Genomic DNA, 15,297 nt, shown 5'->3' on the forward strand with positions numbered 1-15,297 from the left:
AGTTCATGCACACCTTCTCAAAGTCCTTCTCTGACACTTTGGAGAGGATCTCTAATGTTTCTTTCTCCTCAATCATTGTCTTCTTTATGTTCTTCTTAGCTTTTAGAGGTTCGACACACATAACATCTCACAAGTAATTCATGCTACATTTCTAAGTAAGAAACTGTCATCCCTACAGCATTACAGATATCTAGGAAGGGGCGTTGATGTGGTTCCAAACAAGCTCTTCTAGCTCCAGAGAATATAGCAAAGGTTTTAATTGCTTGCCTTATAGGGTCATTGCTGGATAAAAGCACTACAGAAATCGTTCCCACCACCTTGCCTGCCAGACCATCTGCTGGGAATATGCTGCATTGCTAATGCTCCAGGAACAAAGAAAGATGATTTTGGTGTTGATGGTGCCTGTGACACTGCAAAACTGACAGAAGCAGTGGCCTGCATTACTGGTGCTGAAAGTTTGACTATGCCTTGAGAAATGAAGACTTAGAATCTGTTCATAAACAAGGAAACAACCTGACCTTTTCTTCATCACTTTTTTTGAAGTCCAACTTTTATTGACCTGGGGAAAAATGCCAAGGTAATTTTTTGACTGCTTACACTCCTAGTGTGACCTTCCACTAGTCATTTACAGCCTCCATGCTCCACTGAATAAGATGTTCTAACTTCCACTGACGTCTTTGGTGGGCTACGAATGGGGCACAGGCAAGTAAGGAACCTAATTTAGATGTGGGAACTGCTCTTTCACTGAAATTTGCAGAGGACAGAGCTGCAAACTGAACCACGAACAGCTGCTGCTATGGCATGCAATCAGTGCTCATGTGCCACACTGCGTGGAAAAGGCAGATTCTTTCCTCCTGCTTCACTCCACTACTTGAAGCTAATCTCCCCTGTAAAGACACTCCATTTTGTTTAACTTAAGAATTTTTATAAACCTAGCTGCTAGTAACTGGTCTAGTCACTAATCAAGCCAAATCCCTAGCGCTTACTTTCAGACACAATCAAGGATACCATGTAGTATCAGTGTGGGTATTGGACACTATATGCTTGTACTTATCTGCATCATCTCAGAAGAGGCATTGAGACTGGAAAGAAAAAAGAAGCCAATGTTATCAGTGGTGGTAGTGGGAAATACAGCAAACTTATTATTGAATTTCTCGTTTTATTCTGTTAAAATCAGTATTTTTTAACTCCTTAATAGAACTGACCCGTTGAAAATCCAGAATCTTTGAGGAGAGAAATCTGAGACCCACTCCTATGCTCCTTCCTCCCTAAAGATCTCTCACAGCCTTGCCAAAGCCTTAGAAACAGTCAGAAGCCTTTCCACTGACAATGATGTATTTTGGATTTTATATTCTTGGCCTAAGGCTAATGAAGATGCATTTCTTCTCCGAAGCATCCTTTTATTCTGGTGCTCTGCAATGAAAATGAATATCACCCCTCAACCGCATAAGCAATACAGAGAGCAAAGGAGTGTAAATGGAAACTGCTGGACTTAAGACTCTGGAGTTTTGTAGGAAAAGAAATAGGGAGTTTGACCTGCCCTGGTGGGCAGACTTGTAAATAAAGGACTGTCTGAGAGATGAGGTGGAATAGAGTAAGAAAGAGAGGAGACAAAGGGACAGAGCAAGTGAAATGAGGAAAAGAACAGAATGCAGAAAGGCAGAACTTCTGTTGTCAGTCACGTGACATCACAAATTAAACAGGGATGAACTGGGACATATGTCCTGAATATTATTATGAACTAAATGTTAGTATTGTTTTCAGGCAAAGGCACTGAAAGGCACACAAGATGCGTTAGTGCCCCACTACAATATACACAAAACCAAGGAACAAAAATAATGGTTCTTGCTCTAAAGCTCTTTTCTGTTGATAGGCAACAATGCCCTACAAACATGCAACAGCATCTGAAACTTGCAGTATGCCAGCTGCAAACTGGGACATTTTCCTTGCTGCTGAGGAATGTTATAGTGCTTCAATTTTTCTTTTTAAAAGTTTTATTGTAAACAAAAGAACTAATGGCAAGAAAAAAAGGAGTGCTACCTTTAGCACATACTCCTTATTGATACTATAAAAAACGCTCTAGATCATTCTTCTGCTGGAACCCACTCTCTCTTTTCCATGTTATACTAGGCTTTTGTTTACTTATCACTTCAGCTCAGAATGTCTCCAAAATTCAGGAAGAAACGTTGGAATGAATGAATGAATGAATGAAAGAAATGGAATAGGGACCTGTTACCTGCTTTCTCTGTTTGAGTATATGATATTTTAAAAGTCTGCTTTATGGAAAAGATTAGATTAACCTTGCTTTACTTTACTTACTGTACTTAGTACAACTTCATGTCCATCACAGATACCACTCCGGGAATTAAATTTGTTCTTTAGAAGTGCTCTGCACACTGACAGGAATGACTTGTGATTTTTTTGTTATATAGAGACTCTCATGACCTTTGTTACATCAGACAGTTATGGGACTGTCATATGGGAAGACGATGGGAAGACTTATTTACTTGGTCATTAAGGGCCACATTCTTCCAGACCCAATCAAATCATTCGATCATGAGTTTTGCATAAACAGGAACTGCTAAATCTGAAGCAGTAAGGACTGCTTTCCAGAACCTAAAATGAACTGCATCTTTCTCACTGATTTTGACTGGTCCAACACAAGTCTCTAGAAACAGTGACATTATATCATCTACATAAGGGAAAAAAACGGGCTGCCTAGTTTGCATAGGGGTGCTGCAAGGTGCTTTGATTCTCCGGTGTTAGACATCATTCAAGAATGGTAATAACAACTGGATGTAACAAAAGGCCCGTTAGGACTTACTTCCTTCTGTCAAGCTGTACTAAGCCCTACTTATGCCCTATGTTTAGACAAATACATATAGCTTAAGACAAATCCTCAACCCCTACGTCATTCAGTACAAGTTTTACACAGAAAGGCAACATTTCTTTTGGTCCCGTTGTCGCTTTAGTTACTCAGAAACACAGTTTTAGATGCCCAGGTCACAAATGCTACTTGCCTTCAACAATTCTGGTGGTTTGAGAGACGTATTGTGTTTGCGAGCTGAAGACTTCAACGGAGCAGTGTGTCTCAATCTCAGTTTGCACGTGCACATCTTCTGCTGTTACAGTTCTGCTGTTATGGCGACAGGGTTCTGAGGGATGCAAACTCTGGAAGGGAGCATTAAGAAATACACTTGCCTGATGTATGTAGGGGTAAGTGTGGCTCTCCTGTCAAACTAACTGCTATCTAGCAATTTGCGTTGGCAAGCCACTGTGCATCAGGATAACAGAGGTGAAAAAAAAACTTGTAGAATAACCTAGAAGCCTGTTTTTATCACTTAATGGATCTACATACTGAAATAGGCAACATTTTAAACTGTTAATTTTAGAAGGCTCCAAAGAGGTGCAGCATTTTTCAACCAGAATGAACCCATTTAGTATTTTTTTGAGAAGTATTTCCTCAGTTTAGGTAAAACAGTAACTTTTTTCCAGCCAGACTGACCAATAAGGAGCTGACCCTGAATACTCATTTCTAACAGCTCCATGCAAATGCCTTACTGGAGCTAGTACATTTTTCTGTGGTAATAGCAAAAGGTCTCCATTTTACACCAGGAAAATCAACACAAACACTACTATCAGAATGGATTTACCTTATTTAGCTTATTTATTTAGATAATTTCATTGCACTTTTTCCTCATTAAGGACTTCCACAGCTGTCTCAAGTTTATCACACTGGAATATATGAATGCTAAGAGAGCTTGTGCACACCTCACTCTTGGTGAACGTGGCTGGGAACTGAGTCGCTGCTCTCACTGCAATACCAAGACACAACCAGAAAGGAGGTTTCTTTAAGCCAAAATAAAGCAAGACAAAATGTTTCTAATCAAAGCCCACAGCTGATGGTTCAGCAGAGGCAATACATGTAATGCCATGAGCTGGCCTTTGAGAATAACAAAAAGGCTCGCTTCTCTCTCAGCAAACCCCACAGAGAAGATGCAGCCCACTTTTTGTCAGTTTGGCTTGCATCATTTGGTAAGTCATGTGTCTATGCTACTGGAGAAACTTGTCAGCATATAACCTGTTTCCTGTGGGGATTCTGCTGCCTACAGCTATGCCAAGACTAGTGTCAGTATGGAAGGCAGTTTGGGGAAAAGGGACTATTCACTTCTCATCCATAAAGGATGAGCATTAGTCATCTAGAAATGGCAGGTCCCTAGTTTTAAAAAGTGTTCCTTGATAAGGCAGATAAAGTAAGAAATGCTAATCTTTGACACAGTTGTGTCCTTGCTGGAGGATCATGGGGCAGAAGGAGATCAACCCAAAACACAACCCTTTCCAAAGTTAGGTGCACAGGCTTCTATTCTGATAGAGGCTGTAACAATGCACTGCAAACTAGAAGATACAGTCCACAGGGCAGACAATGGTAAGACCACATGACCTTCAGACTTTGCTTTGTTGCCAGCAGAAATTACAGCTATACCGAGAGTGCTCTGTTTTGGGCGGTCACCCAAACAGATCTTTTTCCTTCTCAGAACATAAATACTCCAGTCTCCTTGCTGAGCTGGCCTTTGTCTCCAGCTGGCCTGTATGAGAAATGAATGTTCTCCAATTCCTTATGTACAGAAGACGAGTGAAGAGTCTCTGTCCTAGCCTACGTATCTCCATATACCCTCTAAAAAATAAAGGGATATCATGCATCTCTAGACACTGTTTTGTCGTTCTTCTCCTGCTCAGAATTTTTCTCACAGCAACACAATTTTTGAAGGCTTTTCTAGAAACCAAGAATCTAGGAAAAAGAGCTCTCTCTTTCTCTTGCCTGCTCTGCCCAAAGGGTTTTTTCTTCTTCTTACCACCCTCACTTTCACTGTTCTGTTCTCACCCTTTCTTTTCCTGCTTACCAACGGTCAGCAGTGTGAGCAACAGCAATGAATGGGGCTGGCTAGGAAGAGATAAGAGATATTATTCTATAATCCCAAATGCCCTTGTAAGGAGTGTATTTTGCCCTCAGTCTCTATGGAGCAACTCCACACCCAGTAGCATCAAAAGCTAAAGTGAGAAGGCACATAGCATGCTGCTTTACTTACCTGCTCCACCGCACAATCCACTGCACACTCACCGTGACATGGTTTAAAAACCAACCCACCAATCTAATAGCTCCTCCTTTCACCTTAAAATGGAATTTCATTTACTTGTATTTCCTTTACCTGATCAAAGTTTTTCAGCCTTGACCACAAAATTTCTGAACATGAAAATGGTACAGGTTAAGATCCAGCAGCTTGTGCCAGCTGTGGAGTACAAATGACTGGTAAGAAACAATTATTTTTTGTCTGAAATGCTGGGCTATTACCTTTTGTTATTGTACACTCTGGCTACTTTCTAGCCAGCAAGCGCTCTGTTAGAAAAATTGCCCTTAACAGTAAATTTAGTAAGAAAGAGCAAGCTTTTGGAAGACTTGTGAGGTTACAAGATTCCTTGTTTCTTTATAAGACTAACTGACTTCCAGAGACCAAAAAGTTGCACTTGAAGGATATGTCATTTTCTGTTACTGCCCATCACCTTGACTCAACTAGCCCATGTCTTGACTGTGGACAAGAAAAAAAAAAAAAGTGGTTAACACAGACAACCCTCCATGCTTAAGAACACAGGTGTACCGTGAATCAACTGATGGGTACTCTGCAGAGACATTAACTTCACCCATCACCATGCAGCATTGCTATTCCACTGTATGGCTTCTACTAACAGAATCAGCATCCATTTGCAAGGCAAACCACATCTTGAGAAACGACTAGGTGGTACCATTGCACTATACAAAACAAAGACTTGGTGTGAGTGAATGTTCATTTTAGATTCTGTTATAGAAAAGAGTTGGACAAGTTTGTAAGTAACTGAGCTTTCCCTACACCATACTTTGCGCAGCTCTTTTACCCTTGTTTTTAAGTGTCTCAAGGAGTGACACTTCAGAGTGGTATTTCATACGGTTCCTTTCATGGAAAGCAAAGAAAAAAGCAACGTAGACATGAAACTAAAGCTATTGACCTCGCACAACCATTTTCCACTTTGCATGCCTACAGCCACAAAATACAGAGTACTAGTACATTCCTGACAGACTTATCTGCTGCCATGTATTTTACCTTTTTTTTTTTTTTCCAGCTGCTAATGTCCTGATTATACCTACCAAAAGAATGGAGATTTCAGACCATTACTGACCCTTCTGTGTCCCTTGGCTTATGTGAAGTCCTGTAGGCTGTTCCAGTCTTCGGAAGGTGCCCGGGTCCCTCCACACTGGACAAATACGGCTTTTGATCCATTCAAACTAAATACTTAGTGGCCTCTTACAGGCTATGCTGTTGCATCCGTTACACTGACTTCAGCAGCTTCTCATTCTCAGAATAACAGGACAATGAAACTTCAAGTATGAGGCTAAAAGGAGCATATCTTCGGTAAGTTAAAGGTATGCCTTCTTTATTTAAAAATAAACATTACCTCCCCAATCCCACGTTTTCTTATAATCATTTATAACACCATTTTAGAACTTTGATCAAAGGCGGACTATTAAACAATTTACCACCCTTGTTTTTCATGTTAAAAAGAAAACACGTAGGGTCAGGTTTCAAACATTACAGCATTCAACAAATTCTGCTTTGGCAGTTAAGTCAGTCCTCGATGCTTGTTTCACAACCTAGTGAAATGGGCAGCCTTTGGCTTTGTTTATTTTTAAGTTCTACAGGCAGCAGTATCCACCATTTCTGAGTCCAACCAGTTTGTTCAGATAATCAGACAGGGACTGGGCTCTCTGGAAAACCAGTTCATAACTTTAGATTACAGAGGATATTCTTTGAACAGTTCTTGCTCACCATGTAATAAGTCTGAGATTGTCACCCTTCTTTGTACGGAGAAGGACTTCATTCCCAAACACTAGGGTAGTTCTCAAGAGAATGAATTACAGGTCACAGCCTGTGTATTTATCTCTCTTTTACATTACTAGTGTTAACAGCAGCAGTGCTGAAATACTGCAAGTACAAGAGGCCTCTTTACATGGATGCAGGTCTATCCATTCAGAAGGACACAAACTACATATCTTGTTTGTAAATGAGGGTGAACTAGTGGCAATAAACTGCTTCTCTTCAGTGGCTGCATTTGATTTCTGCTTAGAACAGACTACAGTTATCTATTCCGCATTTATGCTAAACTCAAATGAGAAGGGAGTCTAGTGCAGGAGGCACCTTCCACTTACATTTTGCAACACACAGGAACTTGAAACACCAAAGAATGTTTGCTAGCCAACTTCCAGAGGCTGACAGAAGTAATTCTAAGGGTAAACGCCACACAAAGCAATGGCAATTCTCCAGGAAATATACCACTTTTACTGATGATTTCAGATGATTTCTACCTGTCTAGGAAAGAAAGGGGAAGGCAAAAAGAAAATTAACAGAAATCAATAAAAAAAATAGTGCAGAGGCTAAAACATTGTCAGCTTTTTCAGTGAGCTAAAAATATTGTATATAGACACCAAAAATAACTGCATGCTGTAGTTCACAGGCTAAAGAGGGATTCCAGCATGACGGAGGCTCTGTGCTTCCTTCTCTTGAAGTTAGTGTTATTAACACAGATACATTCATCAAATCAGAAGAGTGTGGAAATAGGACTGGTCATGCCGTAAAGTGGATCAGGTATTATTTATTGCTTGTCTAATAAATCTGTCAAGGAACTGACTTGCATTTACCCCTTCAACGTTCTAACTGAGAAACAAGGGCCCAAATTAGATACAGAGAAATCTGGTATCTGGGCTGAGAGTCGCATTTTCCCCAACAAAAACAAAACACTGCCAACCCAATCCAATTCCACCCACTATTCCAAACAGACTCAAAAACCAGGCAGTCTGTTTCCATGCTCATTTCGCAGTGCTCACGAGTCCTCCCTCATCCTTCTGTTTTTATGCCAGCTACTGCGGCACGCTGAGTGGGCATGTGCGTATGCATACACATGCGTGCATAGTGCTGTAGGAGAAAGCTAATGTATATGAATGAGAAGATCTTTCACTTTGGATCATTAAGTCTGGCCACACTGTCAGGTGTAGGCTTGAAGAAGGGAGTGAAGGATTCTCTAATGAAGAGTTATTACCCTGACCTTTGGGATGGCTGTGTGTCTGCTCTTCATTATTCCTCACACCAGCCTAAGGACCAAGATGATGACAGTGGATGTAGTAAAAACCAATCACACCCATTTTTCCTTCTTCCAAGACAAAAGGAGTCAAAGCTATCTGTTAAGAGAGGAGGTTTCAATTGTTCTGTGGTACCTTATTAGTTTTGACTTAAATCCTGACAATTTTCCTTATGTCCACTTCAGAGGCAAACAAGCTAAATAAGCATGCAAAGGGGAAAGATTAGACCAAAAGGATCTATGCAGATTTTTTTCCCTCTGATCCCTGGAGAGAAGCATTGCCTTTGCAGAGAAAAGCAGACACGTTGTAGCTGCTTATGGGACTAGAGGAGTTAAGGTCATACATAACAAAAATTTGACTCAGGCAAACATTACCATTTCCCAAAGGAGAAATGTCTTTAGTCTAAAGATGCATGGTACTGCAGATATTTTTGTCCCCAAAATTCTGAGATGTATTGAGATCAAAAGGTAGGCAGAAGAGGTCCTCTGAGGCCCTCTGAAGGGTGTCTGGCAACACAGGCTCTCTCCAAGGCAAGAGATGGTCCCTGGAAGACACTAGCTATCAGCATTTTGGATTAAAACTAGTGCAACACAGTGAGTTATTTATTTTTACTAATAAAAATAATTACTATATTTTAGTAATATATTTTACTAATAAAAATAATTACTATTTTTATTATTATTTTTACTGTATTTTAAGCCTAAGGAGCAACAAGCAGATAAGAGAGAAACAAGAAATATGAAACATGGAATTTGAGGAGCATGGTCCAGTGAAGAAAGAGAAATGAGGGCCAGGAATTACAATACATGAGTCCTTTGCCAACTTTATCCTCTTAGATGCTCTGAACCATACTGCCAGCTGTGGTGCCAATAAGACTTTTAATTCTGAGTAAATTGTTTAGCCTCTGTGTTCAGCTTTGCTATCAACTGAATAAATCTTGCCTACTGCCCTACTTGGAATTACACGGAGCACAAAGCCTGTGAAGATCTTCTGTATTGAAGTTAATTGTACTCCCTTCTGTGAAAGTTCATGCTACGCCATGAGAATGTGGCTTCTGCCGTATTCAGGTGCTGGAGCCTGACCTGTATCAGTACTCAGAGGAGAGTGGACTCTTCTCTTTCCTTGCCTCCAATAGCAGGAATTCACCTCTTTGTGAATATGTGAAATTTACTTTTAGGTATCAGTTTTCTAGAGCATGCAGTTCTTTGAATGTTTGTTCCTTTAAACTGCGCTGCAAATGCTGCTTTCATTCAATATATTCCTTTTGTGCTTTTGAATGGAGTCATTTTTTCCTGCAGGAGTCCCAAGCTGCCCTATGTTATCGTATGTTAATTGTCACTCTCATAAACATCAGCCAATACAAGTCTACTGCCTCAGCAGAAGAAATAAGGTTATCCCCAATGTATCTCAGAAAACATTTTTTTTCCCTCCTTAGCAGATGCACAAAGCATGTTTTATGTCAAAATTAGAAAGAGACATTTACGATTAACAATTTGTAAAATTACCTTTTCCCTTTAAAATGATTTCCAGGGAAAGAACAAATTGAAGTCATACTTAGATCCACTTCTAAAACTTACCAACTCACCAAGTGATTGACAAACACTTTAAGACCACCTTAGTGTGCAATCTGCACAGTTCCTCCACTGCAGAGACAGCAGGGAAACGACGGGAACCAAGATTCTGTTTCATGATCTTTTTAGTCTCAAGTCCTTTTGTTACTGCAAACTCATAGATTAAGAATAAGATTTTCCTAAGTAGTGTAATTACTGAGGAAACATCCAAAATTGTTAGCAGCTTTTGAAAGTTGTGCAAGTGTGACACTATTGTACATAGTAGATAGCTGATGTTTCAGAGTAATTTGACCAAACTAACTTTTATCATGACCCTTGAGAGAGTCAGTCATGCTTTACCTGGGGACAGCTCATGCTCTCTCATGCTATGTTAGTCTTTGTTTTTACATAATCCTGTGTGTCTGCAGATCTCAGAAGACCTACAAAAGGACAGAAAGTGTCATTACTCTGTTACCACAAGAGAAACAAACGATAACTGCATAAGCATGATGGCCAATGACCGATGAACAAACAAGGAATTGATCTAGGCTCTGCCTTAGTCTTTTCACACTAAGTGTGAAAAAGTTTATGAAACTGACAGTGAAGACATTAACAGCTGGTTCTAAATAAAATTATCTCAGGTTATTACATGCTAACATATCCAAGGAGAGGAATTCAGCCCTTTGAGGAACAACTGTGTTGTTTTGTAGGTGTTAATACTGCAGTTTCAGGTACAAATAGGCTTGGGTAGTGAGCTGGAGAGGGAGGATAAAGTGTGCTAGATTTTTTTTCTTAAGACTGCCTAGTAAAAAGAGAAGCCTAGTGAGATGCACAGTTTAGCTTAGTCCCTATTGTCAGCTCAGTTTCAAACCTTCTGAGTAGCAGAAACAGCAGCTCCACTCACCTCAAGTGCTTCCGCATGGTCAGAGACCCTTTCTGCTAATCCTAAACACTTAAGACTACCTCTGCCATCAGAAGAGACCAGAGCAGCTGATACAAGGTCCTTCAGACACCCCCCCCCTTTTTTTTTTAAAGAGAAATGTTAATTATGGTAAGGCTGAAGTATAAATAGGAGGATTAGCTCTGACTGTTAGACAAAATAACACTTCAAGAGGCATTTGAATATTTTGATCTTGACTAAGCAGCATGCTCTTGCCTGGCGTGAGATGGCAGCAGGGCAATCCTCATAACCAGAGAGGGGAAGTAGGCTGACACTTGCTTTGTACTAGTGAATTGATGCAAAACAGCCAGACTTTACCGATGACCACACTCTCAGGACACTCCACATATGCAGAACAGGAGCGGACAGCAGGTTAGATTTCATTCACCAGTAAAAATTGTTTGTTTCTATCCAAGTCAACAAACTACACTGCTAACTAATGCCTGCTGAAGATCTGCATATGGACCTCGTCAGTATGCTAGAGCCCTTCGTACCGTGTTTGCCATAAAGCAATTCTCCTCTAGAAAGTTTCCTTGTACAGAAGGCAGCTTATACAGTCAACTTCTCTCCTACACGCACAATCCTACCCATCATCAACAAATATTCTTTATTAGATACACAGCAAGCTGATGACAGAACAAGTCATTTTATTCACTGAGTCAATTTTGACACTGAAGGGCACTGAACAGCTGAAAACATTATTTATAGGGAATTCCACTTACAATGCTATTCAGAACATCAGTGGTGCTTTTGTTATTTCTAAGGAGTGCTCAGACAAAATAGCGTTACCCTTTTGAAAGAATCAGTAGCAATGGGAAGAACATAGCTAGCAAGGTTTACATAAAACTAACAGTCATGTTATGCTCAAAAGCTTAAGTTTATTGCTCTATTTAATGACTACCGCCAGTATTTTTAAAAAGAATGCCAGTTCTTCCTGCTAGCTTCTCACTGAAGGAAATATTTTAAATACAGCAATAAAATCAAGTGGTTTAAAGATAACACATTTTGCCACACATTCATGCAAACCCTGCTGACAGGATTTTTACAGGTTCATGGATACAGAATAAACATTAAGGATGTGTACTGAAATACTGGGAAGCTTTCCGCACAGTGATGAAGTTGTAGGCATAACATTTCTGGCCCTACCCTGCACCTGCTGATGTCAATGGCAAAACCTCAGTGAGAGCAGGATCAGCCCTTACTGTTCTGAGAGCTGCTTTCCCTTCTCCTGATAAAGAAGTGTAGTAAGTTCAGAGAATCTCCTGCACTAACAAAAGCAGCAGGTTTTGGTTATTGTCACAAATAGAGAAGCAAATTATTTGTAGTAGATGATTACAGCTTCTATTCACAAAACACTCATCTCTCATATAAAGGGTCCTACGTACCTCCTTTTTTCTCTGCTCATCAGAGAACTGAAATGTGCTTACCTCTAAGCATTAAACACAAACTTAAGCCTGCATAGCCAGACTGAGGGCTAAAAACAAAAGCATGGGCAGTAGTCTGTCAGTAGTCTATTATTTTAAAGGAAATGCTGTTGCCTGGACTAGTGATTATAATGGGCTAACAATTGTCTCAATTGGGTTTGAGGGTAAACGTATCAAAGACCAGCCAACAGATTTAGGCTTTTTTTTTTTTTTTTTAAAGCTGCCTATAAAATTTTCATTTCTAGTCATACTAGTTTTAATGAGCATTGGCCACCCAGTTACTCTCAAAGCATTGAAACAGGTTTAAATTCAGAACACAAGTGTTTCTGTTATTCATTTTTCAATAAAGATGAACTGAATTAAAAGAATAATAATTCCTCACCTCGAATTCCTCAAATTTATGGGGAAGTTGTATTGGGATTATGATTTCACCATGCAAAAAGAGAAAATACTTGCAAAAGTCTAATCTGGCTACATGGTGAGACGCCAAAATATTGACAAAGGAAAGGTAAAATATGAAGAATTCAGATTAACTTCTCCCCTATCAACCTTAGATTCACCCAGCTGTAAGGATACCATGTTGCTGGTAGGAACTGGAGGCAAGAATTTCACTCACATCAATGAAATCATTTTTTTCCCTTTAGTTCTGATAACACTGGTGGGGGACTGCTTTAAGAAAAAAAAAACCAACAACAACAAAAAAAAACAAGCAAACATGACGTGTGAAACATTTCAACATGAATCTACTTGAATCTTTCAATGCAGAGGCTCAGAAGGTTTACGATATACACAGTATTCGGTAATTTTATATGTAAAAACAATCAGAAAGAGGCAAAAAGTTACTTTCAAGCTTAGTCAACATACGGCACATTTCAGCATGACAATTCAAAAAGTTTCACACTGTATTTGGATAGAATAGCAATTATCTTTTAAAAATAGCAAACTGAAGACTGATTTTTTTTCTTTTCGATTTTGTAACAAATGAAGCTACTATCCTTATTTACAGTATAAATAAGCCTTTTTTGGTGAAGATTATGTCCTGTCACATATGTTTAAGACAAGGCATACCTCAGCTCTTAAATGTCAATGCAAACAAGAGCATAAAAGCAATATCAAAGTAAAATAATATATCTTTCTCTCCAGCTAAGACAGCCAGGTTACCATGCATCTCTTATCAGATCTGAAATATATCTGAATGCAGTCAAAAGTTCTCTTGGTTTTAGCCTTTAGGAATATCATGAACACTTATTCTTCTGCTGCTCTAGAAAGCTGTTTTCCGTACAAGCTCATGACATGATGGACAAATTGATACTGTTCACAAGTCTGGATCATTCCTCCCCTGAAAAGGAAAGAAAAAAAGGGGAGGGAAACAGTAGCCTTATTACATGCAAATAACATACTAGGAAATGGCACAGCTAGCATGAAGCTGGTGTTACACACAAAAGATCTATTCCAAAATTTCCTGAAAGGAGTGAGAAAGCACCCATTGATTGTAACCAGCTTGCAGTCCAACCTCAAGCTCTGTTCTGAAAGTCTCTGCTAACCAAGGAACAGAAACAAGTCAGAACAGGAACAGCAGAGGCCTGAATCCAGTAAGACAATGCCATCTTCATTTGCATATATATGGCTGTAGCACCTGTATTCTAAGCACCATTTTAAACGTGGCAAAAAGCAACGCGTACCTCAAAGCTCTACACGGACAGATATGAGCTGGGGGAATATAAAGAGGTGAAGTAGCTCCTGTAAGACTTCACAGTTGCACTAGGGACTGAGTTCAGGAACAAATTCAGGACTACAGAGAGCCAGGCTAGCCCAGAGAATTGATGCAGCACCCTACTTTCCCAGTCTGCAATGTCTTTGTGCCATCCCAGACTGTTTGGTTTTTTTTGGGGGGGTAAGATCACCAGCAAATCAGATGATTGAGAGCAGAATTTTGGAACAGACACTGTAATTTTTACAAAGGACAATTCTAACTAGTAACTCAATTGACTGCCATGCACACCTTGACTAGTAAGAGACTCCAAGAGCAGAAATGTGTTTTGGTTCAGCTTTTACTGTTCTCTTTAAACCTGCAAATCTGAAAGGAAATGCAAGCAGGAGCAGAAACACAATTTGCTTCTCTGTGCATCATTAACCTGTGTATTTCTGCAAGTACCATATTAATGAACACAAATACTACAGTGGGAGACAAAAATGAATGAAAAAGAAAAACACCTTAAATTTTGCTAAGAGTACCTCATAACAGTGATACGATCTCTTCATAATTGATTATGAAAATAATTAAAAGCTGTAGCTCAAATTCACAGGTTTATGCAAAATTGTCCCAGCACTAGTGCTGGTGCATGGATCCAGGGAATGCAGTGCCAAAAGGAGTCTAAAACAACAAGTAGCATTGAGGAACGTGGGAGCCTGGGGGTGGCCAGTGCCAACCAGACTGTGTCAGCTTGAGAAAGAGAACATGTGATGCCTTCCATCAGAAATCAGAGGAAATTAATGGAAAGTTGCTTCCTCTAAGCCAAATGGGCAGCAGACTGGTAGCACCATCCTCATGGACTGCCCTCTTCTCTGGGGCCCAGCTTAACAATTGTGGATCATACAGTCATGCTACCAGAAGGTAGATGAAGGTTCAAGACAACCTCCTTCTTCAGCCTCTTGCAGTTACTTTGCTAACAGAATGCTTGAAACACACTCGTAATAATGAGCAGGAACCATGCTTCAACCTCTCATCAATGAGCAAAGGGTGGGAAACACACAGCATGTTTTTAAAGAAACTATTTCCCAGCTGAGCATCTCTTCTCCATCTGCTCTATTTAACACAGGCTTATGGTTAGAGTCCTTCTGTGCCACACACAGCACTGAAATATATTTATGTTAGTCCATGACACACAAGGAATTTTAGTCATATCTAGCAACTACTCCCCATGCAATCCCATTAGCAGCAAGGTTGGACCCTGAAGTTGTAGCAACAGAAGCGCTAGGGTGGCCATCAAGTTTCAGACCACAGGAAGTGATTTTCCATTTTATCTCGTTTCCTGTTTTGCAGTAGCTTCCTCCCCTTCCCACGTATGCATACCACAGCATGTGCTTGCAGTCCAGGCTTTGGCACAGAACAGAGATATTACTCTTTCACCCCTGCTTGCCACAGGAACCTTTCAAATTTGAGTTGCATTCTGGGGAAGGACAGCAAATGTGTCTCAGCGCTGCCGGAAGGATGCAGGA

The 15,297-nt window shown here is 40.0% G+C and overlaps 2 protein-coding genes across 34 annotated transcripts in view; both read right to left on the reverse strand.

Moving 5' to 3' along the window:
- The window catches only part of IGSF22 (immunoglobulin superfamily member 22), a 57,204-nt gene extending 46,067 nt beyond the window's left edge, over positions 1-11,137 (reverse strand). Inside the window, 4 exon segments of the mRNA XM_083840292.1 lie at positions 2-6,423; positions 7,238-7,397; positions 10,075-10,154; positions 10,871-11,137. Coding sequence (XP_083696418.1) covers positions 2-121 — 120 coding nt within the window. The 5' untranslated portion in view covers positions 122-6,423; positions 7,238-7,397; positions 10,075-10,154; positions 10,871-11,137.
- A 150-nt stretch (positions 11,138-11,287) lies between these two features.
- The window catches only part of PTPN5 (protein tyrosine phosphatase non-receptor type 5), an 81,989-nt gene continuing 77,979 nt past the window's right edge, over positions 11,288-15,297 (reverse strand). For 27 of the 33 annotated variants that reach the window (XM_083839012.1, XM_083839018.1, XM_083839024.1 and 24 more), the window contains one exon: positions 11,288-13,417. In XM_083839012.1, the coding sequence (XP_083695138.1) occupies positions 13,324-13,417 (94 nt within the window). In that variant the 3' untranslated portion in view covers positions 11,288-13,323. The remainder of the gene's footprint in view (positions 13,418-15,297) is intronic. The other 6 variants (XM_083839030.1, XM_083839029.1, XM_083839027.1 and 3 more) reach the window with 1 other exon arrangement.

This window comes from Anser anser, assembly GCF_964211835.1.
Source record: "Anser anser genome assembly, chromosome: 5".
Taxonomy (NCBI): domain Eukaryota; kingdom Metazoa; phylum Chordata; class Aves; order Anseriformes; family Anatidae; genus Anser; species Anser anser.